This window comes from Artemia franciscana, chromosome 7 (genome assembly GCF_032884065.1).
Source record: "Artemia franciscana chromosome 7, ASM3288406v1, whole genome shotgun sequence".
Classification (NCBI taxonomy): domain Eukaryota; kingdom Metazoa; phylum Arthropoda; class Branchiopoda; order Anostraca; family Artemiidae; genus Artemia; species Artemia franciscana.
This window is the reverse complement of record NC_088869.1, coordinates 9,975,504-9,991,852: the sequence shown is the minus strand read 5'-3', so window position 1 is coordinate 9,991,852 and position 16,349 is coordinate 9,975,504. Positions and strand designations below refer to the sequence as shown.

At 34.6% G+C, this 16,349-nt stretch overlaps 1 protein-coding gene across 6 annotated transcripts in view; it reads right to left on the bottom strand.

Annotated features, from left to right (window-relative positions):
- Positions 1-16,349, bottom strand: part of LOC136028830 (alpha-N-acetylglucosaminidase-like) — a 90,674-nt gene that overhangs the window by 290 nt on the left and 74,035 nt on the right. For all 6 annotated transcript variants that reach the window (XM_065706756.1, XM_065706757.1, XM_065706758.1 and 3 more), the window contains 4 exons: positions 13,985-14,175; positions 7,238-7,355; positions 3,710-3,803; positions 1,713-1,883 (listed from right to left, as the gene is read on the bottom strand). In XM_065706756.1, coding sequence (XP_065562828.1) covers positions 1,713-1,883; positions 3,710-3,803; positions 7,238-7,355; positions 13,985-14,175 — 574 coding nt within the window. The remainder of the gene's footprint in view (positions 1-1,712; positions 1,884-3,709; positions 3,804-7,237; positions 7,356-13,984; positions 14,176-16,349) is intronic.

Here is a 16,349-nt window from a genome sequence, read left to right as displayed (position 1 = left end):
AATTATGCTTTCCAAAATTTGAGAATTTTATTTGAGTTTTGTTTATCTATTTTCCGGAGGGGGAAGGAATTTTGCTACTTGTGTATTATACACAACTCACTCAAGTCAACGTTGTGTAAAACTCGAGAACAAACTGGTTTCTTCGTTAGTTTCTTTCAGCTTAGCGTGAGTTTTGTTTACCTATTTTCCGGGGGAGGGGGGGAATGTTGCTACTTGTGTATTATACGCAACTCACTCTGGACAACGCTGTGTAAAACTCGAGAACAAACTGGTTTCTTCGTTAGTTTCTTTCAGCTTAGCGTGAGACAAGAAAAATGCACTAAAAATAACCCTCTATTAATCTTAAGGGATGTTTCATAGAACTTAAAGGAATTGTTCCCTCGGGGATAATCCTCTGAAAAGTAAATTAGCGATAACTTATAATTTTTTTTTTAGGTAGCTCTTAGAAAACGTAACCCTTGAGAACTTGCATTACCTACATCAATAGTACTACTACTTGCATTAACACTACCTGCATCAGACAAGGTCACAAACTGAAAGCAATATAAATTTTTGTTCTAACGAGTTTATTCTAATATTCAAAGTATTCATACGCTTTAAATAAAGTCAGAATGCAAGGAAGGCAACTCACTCATGTCAACGTTGTGCAAAACTCGAGAACAAACTGGTTTCTTCGTTAGTTTCTTTCAGCTTAGCGTGAGTTTTGTTTATCTATTTTCCGGGGGGGGGGGGAGGAATGTTGCTACTTGTGTATTATACGCAACTCACTCAAGACAACGCTGTGTAAAACTCGAGAACAAACTGGTTTCTTCGTTAGTTTCTTTCAGCTTAGCGTGAGACAAGATAAAGACAAATGAAAAGCGTTAATTATAAGTCATTGGACCCTTCAACGCTGTATCTATTCATTGTGGAATACTCGATTTTCACGCACGCTATAAAAGCGGGCAACAAAAATGATTTATTGGGGGTTTGCTGCCTGCTTGGTCGAATTGGATTGCCATATTGAATATTTCCAAATAAATTGGCTAGGCCAATTTATAGGACATCGCTTGTTCTCTCGAGAATTCCGAAAACAAATACAAAACTGGAACTCGTGTTTTGCTTCAGCTTCATTTAACTTGAGGATCTAACCATCATTAGTCGTAGTGTTTTCAGCTTCAAAGTACCTGGACAAATTTATTTCAAAATCAATTTAGCGGCACATCCAACACAGACCTCTGAAGGTGATTTTGAACCACATTCATGTTGTATTCTTTAAGACCCTGCAAAATGTACTTTTAAGACCCTGATGAAGCTATTAAAGAGCACATTGCACACTCTTTAAATAATGGGATCTCTCGTAATTCAATGGATCTCTTGGAAGAACAATTGGGATCCGCAAACAACTATGCTAAAGGTTACATGAAAATGCGAGAAGTGAAGGATGATTTAAAGCAACCTGTTGCTTCACAGGGGCAACAGGCTGCAATAGAAGACAAGTGACAGCGAGAATCCACATATAAAAGCCTGTTGCGTAGCCGTTGGTCTCCCGGTACTATAACCATAATATATATGCTGAATTTCACTTGAAATTTAATGTATAGAGAGAGCCCCACACCTAGTCGATGCAACACTGCACTTACATCCTAGTTTCGAGTTCACCAATAGCTAAAAACATATCTCTATTTTTTTTTTTTTTTTTAATTCGTTTGTCAGTTGTAAAAACCTCTTACCTATTGGTTCAACAGGATATATTTTCTTGCTGAATGTGAAAGGTTGTTCAACATTGGTAAACACTTTCTGTCTAAACTTGTCCTTATCAAAGGTGCTGTTGTTAATGAGACATTCCCTCAAAGTATCAACAAAAAGTGTCCACCGGGGAATATAATAGTCCATTACCAAACCTAAAATCAGGTAAATTATATAAATCATTGCAAATATATAAGCGAATAAAATTATAGAATATATGAAAATAAATATGTAAATAATAAATAAAGATGAGTCGTTTCTTAATGGCAGCACGGGCTCCAGCTTTCAGCAGACTTCATTTCTTAGTTTAGGATTGGTATTGAATGAAATTTTTTACTATGATAGATAGATAGATAGATAGATTTATTCACACGAAAAGCCCAACTGGGCCATGGTGACATAAGTGAAAAAAAAATATACAGCAACAAACATAGACTGAAAAGACATTAAACTAATTATTTAAGAAAACATCACGATACCTCATACCTACCCGGACGAACTTTCCAATATTGTTTATAGTTAAGTAACACCTACTTCTCAAAATTTCCGAAATCCAATCTCTCCCCCCAAACTCCTTACCAAATATTTCCAAGCGCAAATCCCTCAACTCCCTACAATCCCCTAAAAAATGTTGCAAAGACTCATCTATCCCTCCACACATAGGGCAACTGTAAGGACCATCCCTCAATCTATTTCTCCCTAAATATTTCCTACGTTCTCCAAGAGGCATAAAATTTCCCCTTACATACATTACTCATTTCAAATCATCCGGAGCCAATCCCATTTTTAGATAAATTTCTTCGCCCCAGTTATCCTTGACCTCCGCATATATCCCAAGGGACGGCGAGGTGGCCTTCTCAGCTTGCCAAACCTAAACTTCCTGCGATTCTGCCTACTAGCAACTAACCTAGATACAGTGCCTACCATCTCTCCTATCCCCTTTCCCTCATTCCAGCAATTACCTAGCCCTACACGGTCTAATATATTCTTCACCTGATTTGGCCACGAATCCTTCCTCCTATCTTGAAGCATCATTAAAAATGCGTGTTTAACTAACCTATTATCTTCTATCGATGATACCCTTTCCGAATATTTAACCATACTAATTAACCTACTCTGTCTCATACACTTTATTCCTATATCCCCTCTTAGTACTAACCCATTAACTTATTATCAAGACCTAACATACGCTTAAAAAACCTCAACTGCATTCTCTCTAAATTCGACCCCTTATTTAAACATGTGTTCAATTTCTCATGGCAGAATTTTAAGGTCATTGAACTGAGGGACCTTACCCCATTCTTCTGGAATCAAAACTTGATTATTAGAGACCATTGCTAGCAATACCCAGCAGGTCCACATTGCTAGCAATACCACAGGGTATAACAAGGGACTGACAAAGCTGCCATTTTTTATATTTTAATTTTAGAGATGAAAAGAAGCTGTTTTAAAACATTTTTTTCCAAATTCGCCTCCCAGGCACTACGAAAAAATTGCGTAACATTTTGGGAGAATAGAAAATGAAAACGCTTCTAAGATATGCTTTAGAAAATATTTGAATATACTTAAATTCCCGAAAATAAAACAAAACTCTTTGAATAGTACACCAATGTTTAGCTTGAGTATTAAATATAATCTTCTCAAACAAAAGAAGGCAGAAAAAGAATGAGAAAAGAGAATACAAAATAATAATGGCATTTTAAGGATTTGATCATATATAGGTGCTAGGCCCAGTCAGTTACGTGGTCTTCAACGTATACTCCCTGTATCCCCTTCCAAAGACGGAAAATCACGCACGTAAACAGAAGTAGAACAAGAGATTTGGGGAAGCAAGCCCCCTTGGCAGGTGAAACTCAAATGTTATCCTAACTTTTTTTTATTTTCTATCTGTATATGTTGCAGTTTAATATTCGAATAAACAAACAAGCAATCACTAAATAAAAACAAAGCAACATTAATATTGTTAAGGAATATAACTTACCGCCCCATTGTTTCGCAGCATAATCAACAATTTCTCCCCTTGGACCCCAGAGTGTTATTTGATTCCTCGCATTGTATTCAAACTGAGACTTCTCCTAGTAAGACGATAAGTAAAAGTCATTGTTTCACAATAAAATAAATATCATAGAGCTAAAGGCAAAGCTATGACTTTCCAAGCCTATAAATTATTCTAACTATCACCCTTTCTTTTCCCAATCATTAATCATGGTTGCATCGGTAGCTGCAACCTACTAAAGAGATAACCACGACCCATAGTAACCAAAAATTAAAAAACGCGAAAAAAAACTGGCTGGTGAAATAAAATTGCCAATTGTAGCTGATTCGAGAATGGTAACTATTATATCGAATAGTTTTAATACCAAAATATTTTCTCGAAAACAAATTTATGGAAATTTCGTAAAGTAGCCTTTAACCGCTCCTAAATGGCGTCGGTGAGAAATGAAAAATACACCATTGGAATCACTATGGCCAAAATCCCAATTCAGGAAACTTACAGCCCCCTTACTCGAACAAAAAGGAAAATACCTTTTTTTTTGCATCTTTTCAGTTTTTCAGAACAAATTTTGCAGTGTTTTATGAAATACTAAAATAGCAGTAAAATTTTGATTTTTTTTTTACCGTGAATTTTTACTTTATCCCGCCCTCTCACACGTCAAGACGCCATATCCTACGTTGGATCTGATTTTACCACGACAATGACATTTTTTTGTTGGTTAGAACAATGATGAAAACAAAATTTGAGTTTATACTCATAGATGAGCTATAAAAGTTTGCTCATTACACTTTCAAAGACTGAAAGATATAACTATTGATCGAATTCAATCCTTGTCTTAATAACACAACTACAATAAACTTTGCGCAGCATAATACTATCAGTAGTCGACGCTTTGCCGAACCATCCTTTGACAACTCCTATATGAACTATACAAAGTTTCAAATTGACTCTTTTCAGACCTGCTGTCTTAATCTGGGGCCCTCAGATTTTGGGATTCGGTCTTCTCAAATTTTAAGGGCATGCGAAGCCACTTTATCAGGGTAAAGAATTGGCTCAAACTGCATAGGAAGGCCAAAGGGGGGGGGGGACAATTTTACCCCCTCTAAATTTTGACGATATTATTTGGCTGCTTCATTAAGAAAAATGAAAGATTCTTGCCCCTCCCCCCCCCCCCGCATTTTCGTCAACGGATGTAAGAGTGGTGCTTCTTATCTCATCACTAAGATTCATTTGCAAAAAAGTCCCTTTGAAAAATGTGTCGCATCTTCATCTACTTTGTAGTGTCCAATACTACTGCCCTGACATTAAGTACGCTTACCGCAATTTCGTCAAAGCGTCGCACAGCTTTTCTAACCCTCTGCAATTTTGTAGAATCCGAAGTTGAGCAAATCACTAAGTGGTTATGACTATTCTACTTTCAACCTCTTACCGACATCCACAATCGTCAGCTAAGTTGCCATGAATACGTGTGTGTGTGTATTGAACTGAACCAAACCTTCCAGGAACAGTTGAATAGTAACCTGGAGAGTTTAAAATTTTACAATGTAGAAGATGAATTGAATAATTTAGGAAAACAATTTGGGAAGTTGCTGATGGTGTCTAAAAGAAGAAAATTAGGAACGCAGCTAGGAATATTAGTGATAAAGCTTTATGTTTAATAAAGAAGAGAAGGGGCTGGTATAAGAATTATCTGAGTGGTAGATTATATGAAAACAAGAGGAATGTAAAGAAAGTGGAGGAAGCATTAAAGTATAGATTAAGAGGGTATGAAGTTGAAGCCAAGGACAAAATTACCGACGATCTGGAAGATGCAGCAAGGCATATATAGACATAATGCTAAAATATTGTAAAAGTGTGTTAATAAATTGAGAGGGAGTAGGCAATTCGGACATCGGATCGGTTAAAGATAGGAACCGGGCCAAAATTAGTGATAGGGAAAGAGTTAAAGAGAGATGGGTAGAACATTTTGAGAATGTACAAAACCAAGACAGACTTCCAGGAAAAGATATAGAGGAAAATGCAAAGTTTTTGATGCCTTGGATGTTTGTTTCATCTTCATCTACTTTATAGTGTTCAATACTACTGCCCTGGCATTAAGTACGCTTACCGCAATTTCGTCAAAGCGTCGCACAGCTTTTCTAACCCTCTGCAATTCCGTAGAATCCGAAGTTGAGCAACACTTGGAAGATTTGTTTTTTGAGGAAGAATTAGCGAAAGTACTAAAAGGACTAAAAAATAATAAGGCCCCAGGTGCTCATACTGTGGTAAATGAGTTTCTTGAATACAGTGGCTCTAAGGTTAGAAATAAGTTACTGAAGATTATGAATATGATTTTTGAAAAGAGGAAGTACCTATTGATTTTAGGAAAGCCCTAAATAAACAACTGTATAAGAAAGGTGATGAGTGAGTGTGGTTATTATCGAGGCATAAGTCTCGTCTCTGTAGGTAACAAATTACTTACTAATATGATACTTTTTAGACTGAGATGTTGTAGACAAAGTGATAAGAGAAGAACAGTGGGGTTTTAGAAAGGGTAGAGGATGTTTCGATAAAAACTTTCACTCATAAGCTAATAATTGAGGTGTCCGAGTTATAAAACACCATTGTTCCTCAGTTTTATAAATTATGAGCGAGCGTTCGATTCTGTTGAAAGAAGAACTTCAGCGAATGTCTTAACCAAATTTTAGTTCTGGAAAAACACCGATTTATAGACCCTGGTTGCTTTTTTTCTTTTATTTTTGTTATTTCTATTTTTTCATCTTTTCCTCTGGAATAAATTGCTTATTATTTAAAACAAACTCCAAGTAGCTTTACAGCAAATAATGCTTTGCAAGCAGTCTCGTGAATTAGTTTAACTATCGAAGAAAACAAATACATTTTACAACTCTGATATTTTCTTAGTGGTTATTTTAGTTATTAATATCAGGGTGACGAACTCGGTCCACAAGTATCAGGGTCATTTTAATAATGGAACAAAAATATCCCTATTTTAGACCAATAAGCTTGTGCACTGTCAATGTGCATCTATGGTTGGCATTAGAAGCTATATCAGAAGTGCCAAATTCGGACCAGAAGGATCGTGAAATGGGCTTTAATAGGATGAGAGTGATCGCATAACATCACTTTAAACTAACCAGAGGCCTTTTCCATTGACGTAAAGTTACTGGAAGGAAAAATGGTATTTTATACCTTTAGTCAAAGCGCCAGTGACAGTCAACAAATACCACTCTTAGTAAATTAAAATCATACCCTACGATCCTTCTACTCCTCTACTGCCCTTGAATACAGCCTTGAACGGTACTTATAACTTCTATAGAGTCATTCCCTAAGTTTATTAACTATTCTAGCTGGTATGTCGCTAAACAGAAATTACTAAAAAAAAAGCACTACTTCTTTTGTATCCTCTGTGCAAAAAAAATAAATAAAATGTAATGAAGATGCCAAGATTGAGTCAAGATCTAAATTCAAATTTGTTCATAAAAGATTATATGAAATGAATAAAGAAATGCATACCTCCAAAGGAGCAGCAGCTTTAGCAGACTCTATCCAAGGTCCCAGCATGAATTGTTGGTTAGTATTCAGGATGGTATCCATGTCATAAAGGATTTTCAGAAGAGTTTTAGATGATGTCCTGTAAATTTACTCATTAGAGCGGTGGTACTCAAACTTTTTATTTTTGCAGTCTGAATATTTGCTATTCTATTGTGATAAGTTTCATAAATTGTATTTTGAGGTGGACGGTTAGCTTTCATATATAAAAACTACCTTACCAAAGTATGAACATTAAAAAAAATTAATTAAATTCAAACATTTCGAATTTAATACAAAAAATTCTCAAAGAAACTCTTACAAGCATTAAATTTTATTTTTTGAAGAAGTCAAGACACTAAAATCTTGCTATAACGTGAAAATCTTAGTAGCTATTGAGCAAAACTGTTTTTGATTGTACATTTTGGGACTAAATTTTCAAAATTTGCGCAAACAATTCCATTTAATCACGACGAAACTTTTATTGAAATTAAAGTTGTAGTACCCGATGTCATGTCAAATATTTTGTTGTCACAGCTAATGGTCATATTCAACATTTTCACACTTCTCAGATAATTGCCAAAATACCGTTTGTAAACTATTTTCAAAGGGAGAATCAGCAGAGCAATTAAGGTCAGGAAGATCAAAGTGGAAGCTCTGAAAAGACAGATTGTGCAAATGTCTTATGTGAAAAGAAAAAGCCTACAAATATTCTTTCGCAATGATGTACCCAAACGGTTTAGAACAGCTGGTAGTATTAGTGAACCTCTCTCAAGAGGACCAAAAAACTAATTGAGCATAAGACCATGAGGAGCAGCTCTATTGCTGACAAAGGGAAAGTAAACGCGGCTAGGAAAGTGTTTGCCAATAACCCTGTTATGATACGTCACTCCTACTCATTTCCTAGAATCCTTCTTGCGAATGCAAGGTCACTAGTAAATAAAATGGAGGAACTACAAATTATTCTTGGCAAAAACCAGATTGATATTGCTTGCCTTACAGAAACATGGTGTGCTACAGAAGATTCTTGCTCGATTCTTAATTATGACTCCCATTTTAAGCCCAGATTGGACAAAGATGGTATTCCTCTATCTCATGGTGGAGGAGTTGCTTTTTTTTTGTAAGTGTACCCTCCCAAATCGGATTCTATCATTTTCTGAAATAGAGAACAACTCCAAAACTGAAGTTTTATGGCTCTGAACCAGACCCAAAAACCTCCCAAAAGACGTATCTTGCATAATTTTTTGTATTATTTATTACCCTCCTCGTAGTGGATTTAAGAAGGAGCTGACGGCATATCTGCAACTTTATACTGACAGAATTCGCCACAAGTACCCCTATGCTGCAATTACATTATGTAGTGAACTTAATGAACTAGACCAAAAGTGGCTTAGCGCTGCTCTTAGTCTTGACCAGGTAGTCAAGTCACCTACACGCAGTGATAAAACCCTAGACTTGATTTCTACCAACATTGAAGATTACTACTGTGCCCCGAAAATAGCCCCTCCATTAGGGGCAAGTGACCATCTATGCATCTTTTGGACCCCTTTATCATCCTTTCCCCTAAACCATTGATCAGTTATTCATATAGACCCATTACTGACGAGAGGATTTCCCATTTCAAAGTAAAACTTAGCTCCAAATCCTGGGCCAATATCCTATGTTTTACCAATGGTGATGAAATGGCTTCTAAGTTTTCAGCTGAACTTTTCCAGTTATACTGTGACACCTTTTCAGTGAAAAAAGTCAATTACAAATCCAATTGTAAACCATGGATAAATAAAAAAATTTTGTGCCTAATAAATGAACGTGATAGACTCTTTAAGGAAGGATTTTTCCAGGAATCTCGAAAACTTCGAAACATTGTTATTAGTGAAATTCGTAAAGCAAGAAAAGAGCATGGTTGTAACGTGCTCAATAAGTTACTGTATTCTAACCCTAGGAATTTCCACAAATGTATCCAAGATCTCATGGGAAAGGTCTCTTCTAAGTTTCTCTTACTGGATAGTAATGGCAACCCAGTGAGTGCAGACATCATAAACGATTATTTTACTTCAACTTGTAAAACTCACCCGCCACTCCAAAATATGCTGGCCAATAGTGCAGTGAGTGACATTCCTGTGATTGAAATACATCAGACCCAGCTTAAACTCGAAAATCTTGATACAAATAAGTCAGTATACCCAGGTGATATCCCTACCAAATTGATTGTGAAATGTGCCCATTATTTAAGTGTACCTCTAACTGCAATTTTTAACCAATGTTTTGTAGATGGTATTTTTCCAGTGTGTTTTAAACGAGCTATTATATCACCTATACCGAAAAACAAGACCCCAAAAGTCCCCTCTGACTTAAGGCCAATATCAAAAACCTCTATTTTCTCTAAAACTTTTGAAAGTTTTATTTACAATTTCCTCTTTGACGATATTCAAGATAAAATTAACCCAAATCAGTTTGGCTTTAGGCTGAATCATAGCACCACCCATTGTTTATGTTATATACTTGACACTGTTTTCAAACATCTTGAGTTAAGTAGTTCCTATGTTGAGGCTGTTTTTGCTGATATTAGTAAAGCCTTTGACAACTTGGATCATCAGACAGTTATTGATAATGCAAGGGCTTTAGGTGTCAGAGATTTTGTTTTACGTACAGTAGCTAGTTTTTTATCTGGTCGTGAGCAATGTATAGTCCTCCCTAACGGAGATTCATCAGGTTTTACCTCGATTTCCTGTGGAGCACCCCAAGGGACTAAATTGGGTCCTTTAGCATTCTTAATTGTTTTTAACAATGTTTTACCAAACTTTGACAACACTTTTAAATTTGCGTATGATTTGACATTACTTAACCTTTGTCAAACCTCAAACACTTTGGGCGTTAAACTTCACTCACTCATTAACAACTTAAAGAATGATCTTGCCAATGTTAAACTCAATCTGAGCATACCGAAAAGCAGTTTAATGCTATTCTCCTTTTTAAAAAATATACCCCCAATCAATAATTACCTTTGCATCCCAAATTTAAACATGGTTAAGCTACTTGGTGTGCACTTAGACAATGACCTTAAATGGAAATCTCACTCTTTTCACTTATTTAAAACAGTTGGTTTTCTCCTTAGGTCTTTCTCCCTTCTTAAACGGTTCTCCATATCAATCCAGAACCTTAAAATAATTTATTGTTCTTATATAAGACCCTGTCTTGAATATGCTTGCCCTGTCTGGCACCCTGGACTGACCAAATCCCAATGTTCTAAAATTGAAAGCATTCAAAAAAGACCTATAAAAATTATAATGGGGACGTCCTATACTACTTATGACGAAGGTAGTATATTATTGGCTAGACTTGAACTCACTACATTGGAATCACGACGTCACTTCCTTACCATGAACTTCGGGCACAAGTGCCTTAGTTCTGACTATCATCGAGGTCTTCTTCCCCCCTTCAAAGAAAACCCCCCAATCCTTCCCAATACAAGACTTAATGCTCGTAGAGCTCCAAATACTCAACTTGACTTGTGTCTCCAAATGTTGACAATGAGGTACAAAAACTCTTTCGTTCCCTATTTTGTTTCGCATTTTAATAATTGATTTAACTTTGTAACTATGTTTATCCCTTAACATTTATTTTATCATTGTAATTATAATTGTTCTGACGTGCTTATGCTAGCTTGTGTGCTATTTTAGCCAATAAATCATATTCTATTCTATTACTCAATAAGCAAGATATTGCGTTTCTTATATTCAAGAATATAAATACTCACCTTTACATAATTTATAACTTAAATCATAAAATATTTCAAATATGTTGAAATATTTTGTCAAAATATTTTAGTACAATTTACATTTTAGTCAAAAACTAAACGATCAAAGTCAGCATGTCAGAGGTTTCAAGCCCCTATCAACAAAAATAAATTTTTCGTATCCTCCGTAACAAGGGACCAAAGGTACTTTTTTTCAGGGCTAACCGTCAGTGGTCGTAGGACGTGAGAAGATGGTATACTTTTAGGTTCACCCTTTTAGCAAAACTATACCAACATATCTTTCGAATGGAGAAATATACCCAGTTGGATGTAGTTCATTTATCAATTGGCTTTCAAAACATTCAAACTGAAGATTTTGAGTTGGAAAAACTAACGACTTCAGTTGAAAATCATTATACCGCTAAGAATATCCTTAAATTGAATGAAGACTAAGCTAAATTCTAATAATTTAAATATAATAATTCGTTTGTAATATAGTGAGTTTAATTTCAAGCTACTGATTAATGCCAAGAGTACACTAAGGAACTCTCTATCGTCTAAAAATAAAGATTGACTAAGGAAAACAAAATAAAAATTCCTGTTGAGTAGAATGTTGTGATGAAACTATAACAGAATCTCAGCCAAAATGACTGCAATATTTCCTGGTACTAGCCATGGATTGAGAAATGCCTTGTCATTTAAAACCTTAATGCAAAAAATACTGAACATAGTTAAACAGATTACCCCCCCCCTCTTTCTGCAGGCACTTTTTGGTTTGGCCTTTACTAAAGTTTCCGGTACTGCCGTCTTTTAGCACCATTATTTCTTTGGGTCTTAAACAATAAATCTCTAATTTTATAGCATAAAATTATTATTATGTTTCCCTTTGCGAAACATATGAACAGTAACCAAATATTTTCCACCGCTGAATGTTATCAATTAATACGTCTAAGACATATCTAAAAGAGTGTTTTACACTTTCTAATCTACTTTCAAAAAAGTCAGGAATGCCCTCTTTCGTTTGCAGATGAGAATGTATACAAATGAAAAAAAAATGATGGTTTTCAGAGAAAGATATAGAATACTCTCCCCCCCCTCCAAAAAAAACAAGAATAACAAAAAAACATGTGACGGCCAACCCAAAAAATCCTGATCAGATAAACCAGTCCAAAGTTCAGTTATCCAGTTTAATCTTTGGATGTAACTAGTCTCTAAACAACCCTTTCTCTCAGACAGAATAATCCTTGCCTTTTCCTGGAAAATAGCAGAAGCACATGTTATCATTGTAAGAAATTGCTCAACACTTCCCATAAACAATTTCAAAAGTTTCTAGGCAGCAAGTCAACTCGTGTTTCGCCACTCAAAGTTTCACTGGCCACTGTAACCTTAAGTTTTACCGCAATTGTAATAGTTTTTTTTTTACCATTTTTTTACCATTTTATCGATTTAGTTTGTAAATCAATCGATAAAACGGAAAAGCTAGTCGGCGCAATCCATATTTCTTTTTTCTTCTGTATATTTTTCAAGTCTTCCTGCTCAAAACCAAAGTGCATATCCAACGTTCAAAAAAAAAATAAATAAATAAATTATTTCTATTTTTTATGCCCTGGGACAGCGCTATGATATACTTTTTGAGAGAAGATGCTATTGAGACCATGCTATTATTTTGGGAATTGAAAGGGAGGAACCTATGGGAGAGAAGAAGTCAGAAGCAGAAACTGGTAAAGGAGGAGGCCACGCCTATAAGGCCTATGAAGTATATAGACCTGTAACTAAAACTATTCGAAAAACACGAACTGAATACCACTGAGAAACTGCTATTTATTCGTTAAAGTATGAATGTAACAAATAAAAAATATTTTTAGTTTATTCAACATTTATCTGAAAAAGTGGTTTAAATAGACGGACCCGTGATATTTTCCTATATTTCTAGAATTTTATAGAACTTGGACTTCACTGAAAACACAAAACAGACACAACAAAACAAGTTTAATAGCTGAAAATTCCTCAACTAGCTTGTAGATCTATAAAAAAAAGAAGCAAGCTCAGCTTTCAGAAAAGTGCTAGTTTTTCAGAACTCTACAAATATATGGTAATAATCAGTCATAATATCATTCAGTTTAATAATATCCACGTAATAATAGTCAGTTTATTTGAACTAATTTTCTAGATATATTTTTCATAAACTGCCTAGCAATGCGTATTTTTTGTATGAAGTTTCAAATTCGCTCTCTAATTGCATCAGAAAAAGTTTCATATTTCGGATTTTTTTTTTCGTTTTTAGATTTTAAAAATATACACAATAAACTTTAAAAAGAGATCTTCTCCTTTTTTGGCGATTGAAAAATATCGATTTTACAAAGCTCGGGGGTGGGGGCAAAACATCCTGTATACGGTCTTATAATATGGAAAATTCAATTGGCTATTAGTTTCTATTCGCTGTAATTTTGGACTCTTTGGAAAAAAATTGATGGTTGGCGGTACAAAATGGCAGACAACCACACTTTACTGAGACAAGATCTCTTTTGTTACTTAAATAGGGCACTAGTTATGGCAACTTCCTTTCAAATTAAACCAAAATTCCCCTACAACGGGTTCAGTAAGAACACCCCTGCGAAAAACTAAGTACCAATGGACTCACTAAGTTTTGTGATTTACTAAATCAAGTGACACATTTGAATCACTAAGTGATTGAACTAAGTGAATAATGACGCTTTGTCACTATTCTCTTGAGGCACTTCGATATTCAAAATCACAGCTATGTTATCATCTCTTTGTCAATTTTTCAATCAAGCGAATATTTTATTGTTTTTAATTCTTTTCATCCTCGAATATCGCTATTAAATAGATATGTCGAAGAAAAACCGATGTTTTATTGCAGGTACAGACGACGGAAATTGTTTTGGGAGGTGATTCATCATCAAAGCGAAAAAAACGAATTATACTAGAATTGCAAAGTAATCGTAAAAAAAATACAAAGTCATAAGAAGTATCACCTTAAATCATGCATTTTCCTCTGCTTATATGAATGAACAACAAATAAATATTGAAGCGAGAACATGTCCTGAAGAACCTGTCTTGATACATCGACTAAGTCGTGCATAAATGGTTTTATACCTTTGAACTTGTTGGAAACTTCATAAAGGTTATCCCATGCCAAAATAACGTCCTCAACATTGTAAAAAATCTAAAAAATGAAAGTTAATGCCTGCCTTATAAAAACAATCATATAAAAATTGCACTTAACGTATTAAAATACAAGTGTGCTCGACGTTCAAGTTTGATTCAAAATTTCAATATTGGTATATCGGATTAGCCAATCAAAAACGGTGAAATTTTCACGATTTGGATGTCACCTAAATATTCTGTATTTATACTGAACTAGTTTAAGGTCAAAGTAACAAAAACAATGGTTGAAAAAGCTACTAACTAATGAATCAAGAGAAGTTTTTTTAAAGATTCAAGAAACAATAAAACCTTATTGAAAGTTTCAATAAAAGCAACGTATCTTAGTGGATAATTTGTAAATAAGAACATAATAGGCCTATATATGGCCAGATAAACTTCAGACAAAATAAAGTATAAAAAAATGAAACATGTTTTAGAACAAGAGTTAACATATTTGATTCTGCTGGGTCCTTTTATGCAGAATAAAAGAAATCAGATTTTTGCTAGCCCTAATATTTTTCATGCAATAAATTTCTTAGTTTTCCCTCGAAGAAAAATAAGATCTAAATAAATATAAATTAAATTTGCAAGCTTCTGAAATATAAATATATTACAAAACTTTTCTAATCAATCCAATTTTTTCTTGCTTTTAACCCAAAACAGGAACAATCTGAAACTTATAATAAGTGACCTTACTTCTCATTAATTATTTTAGTTGAATTCAGTTCAATTTAAAGTAAATTCATTGTTACTTAATCGGATTTTAATCAATCAAAAATACCCAATGAATCCAATTTCTATTTTCTTGCTTTTAATCCAAAAAAGGAATTATCTGATATTTACAGACAGGGGTCAACTAACCTAATATTTTACTTTAATTGGATTTAATTAAAATATATCAACTTAATGTTGTTTAAATTGAATCCAATTTTTTGGCCAAGGGCATCAGGAGAGAGCTTTGGAAATCACAGCAAACATCACCAAAGACAGCCAAATGAAAAAAAAAAGTTGGACAGTTGTCCTCTTGGGACAACCAAAAATCCATTCTCCCGAAAAAAAAAATCACTGGGTTTAGCAATGCGTACAGCCGTATCTGGACAACCAAAAGGCAAAGAAAGAACACTTCATCATATTCCAACCAAGATTGAATTAGATCCGATACCCTATTCACATAGATGTAGTCACTATTTCCCCTTCACAAAGGACCCATTAGGTCCGAAGCAGAGAAGCCGTAACTGGTATCCTAGCTGTTACTTACGGCAAATTTTACTTATTTTGTCCTAATTTTTCTGAAGAAATGGTTTTATATTCCTCCTTCCTACTCCCCTAAAGGGTTTGCCCCGCACCTTTAAGATGCATCTACCAACCTTTCTCGTAGATGCGTTGAAGGCAAAAATTTTGGGATTTCATCCCCAATTCCTTACTCAGGTAGAATTATATCAGGGTGCCCCAAAAGCAGAATAATGATAGTGGCTTTTATCTCACATCAAGTTTCCGAGAGATCTGATAACCCCATCTAGTAGATGGACAAATGAACCTTCCAGGAAACTCTGTCCTTTTCCTTGTCTATGACATTACTGGATTTGTTCAGCCTACTTCTAGGCTTGAACTCTATATAAATACAAAATTTTAGAAAAAATCTATCAATCTTGAAACTTTTATTAGAAGAACTTTTCGAAAAATTTGGAATCAGAATTTTCAGGTTGACATTTGGAGAATTATTATTAGAAATTTAGAGAAGATAAAGAATTTTTGATTTCTTGTTTCCAGGAAAAAATTCTGTTTTCTATACGTGTCGAACGTTACATAATCAAAGTTTTATTGTCGGAATTGGGGCAGTTTAATTTTTATTTTTTCTATTTAGTAGGTTAAAAGGAATATTTCTTTTTTTACCTTGAAACTTTCATGAGAAAAACTTCCCAATCTAATCCTGCGTCTTATTTATACTAATTTGCATGTGATTTTTTTTTCTTGAGAATGATTAGAGAGTTTGCAGACTTCAGGAACATTGTTTTATCTCTGTCTCGAAGCTCCTATAACAAAAAAAAGATCCGAATTGGATCTTTTACCGCTACCAAGAAACAGTTCCCCAAAATAAAGAGAAATAAGAAGGTGAGAAATTAGTGTATTCAACTTTTTGATGGTTATATATCCAGTTAAAGGGAGGATAATTCCGTATTCTACACGAGTCCA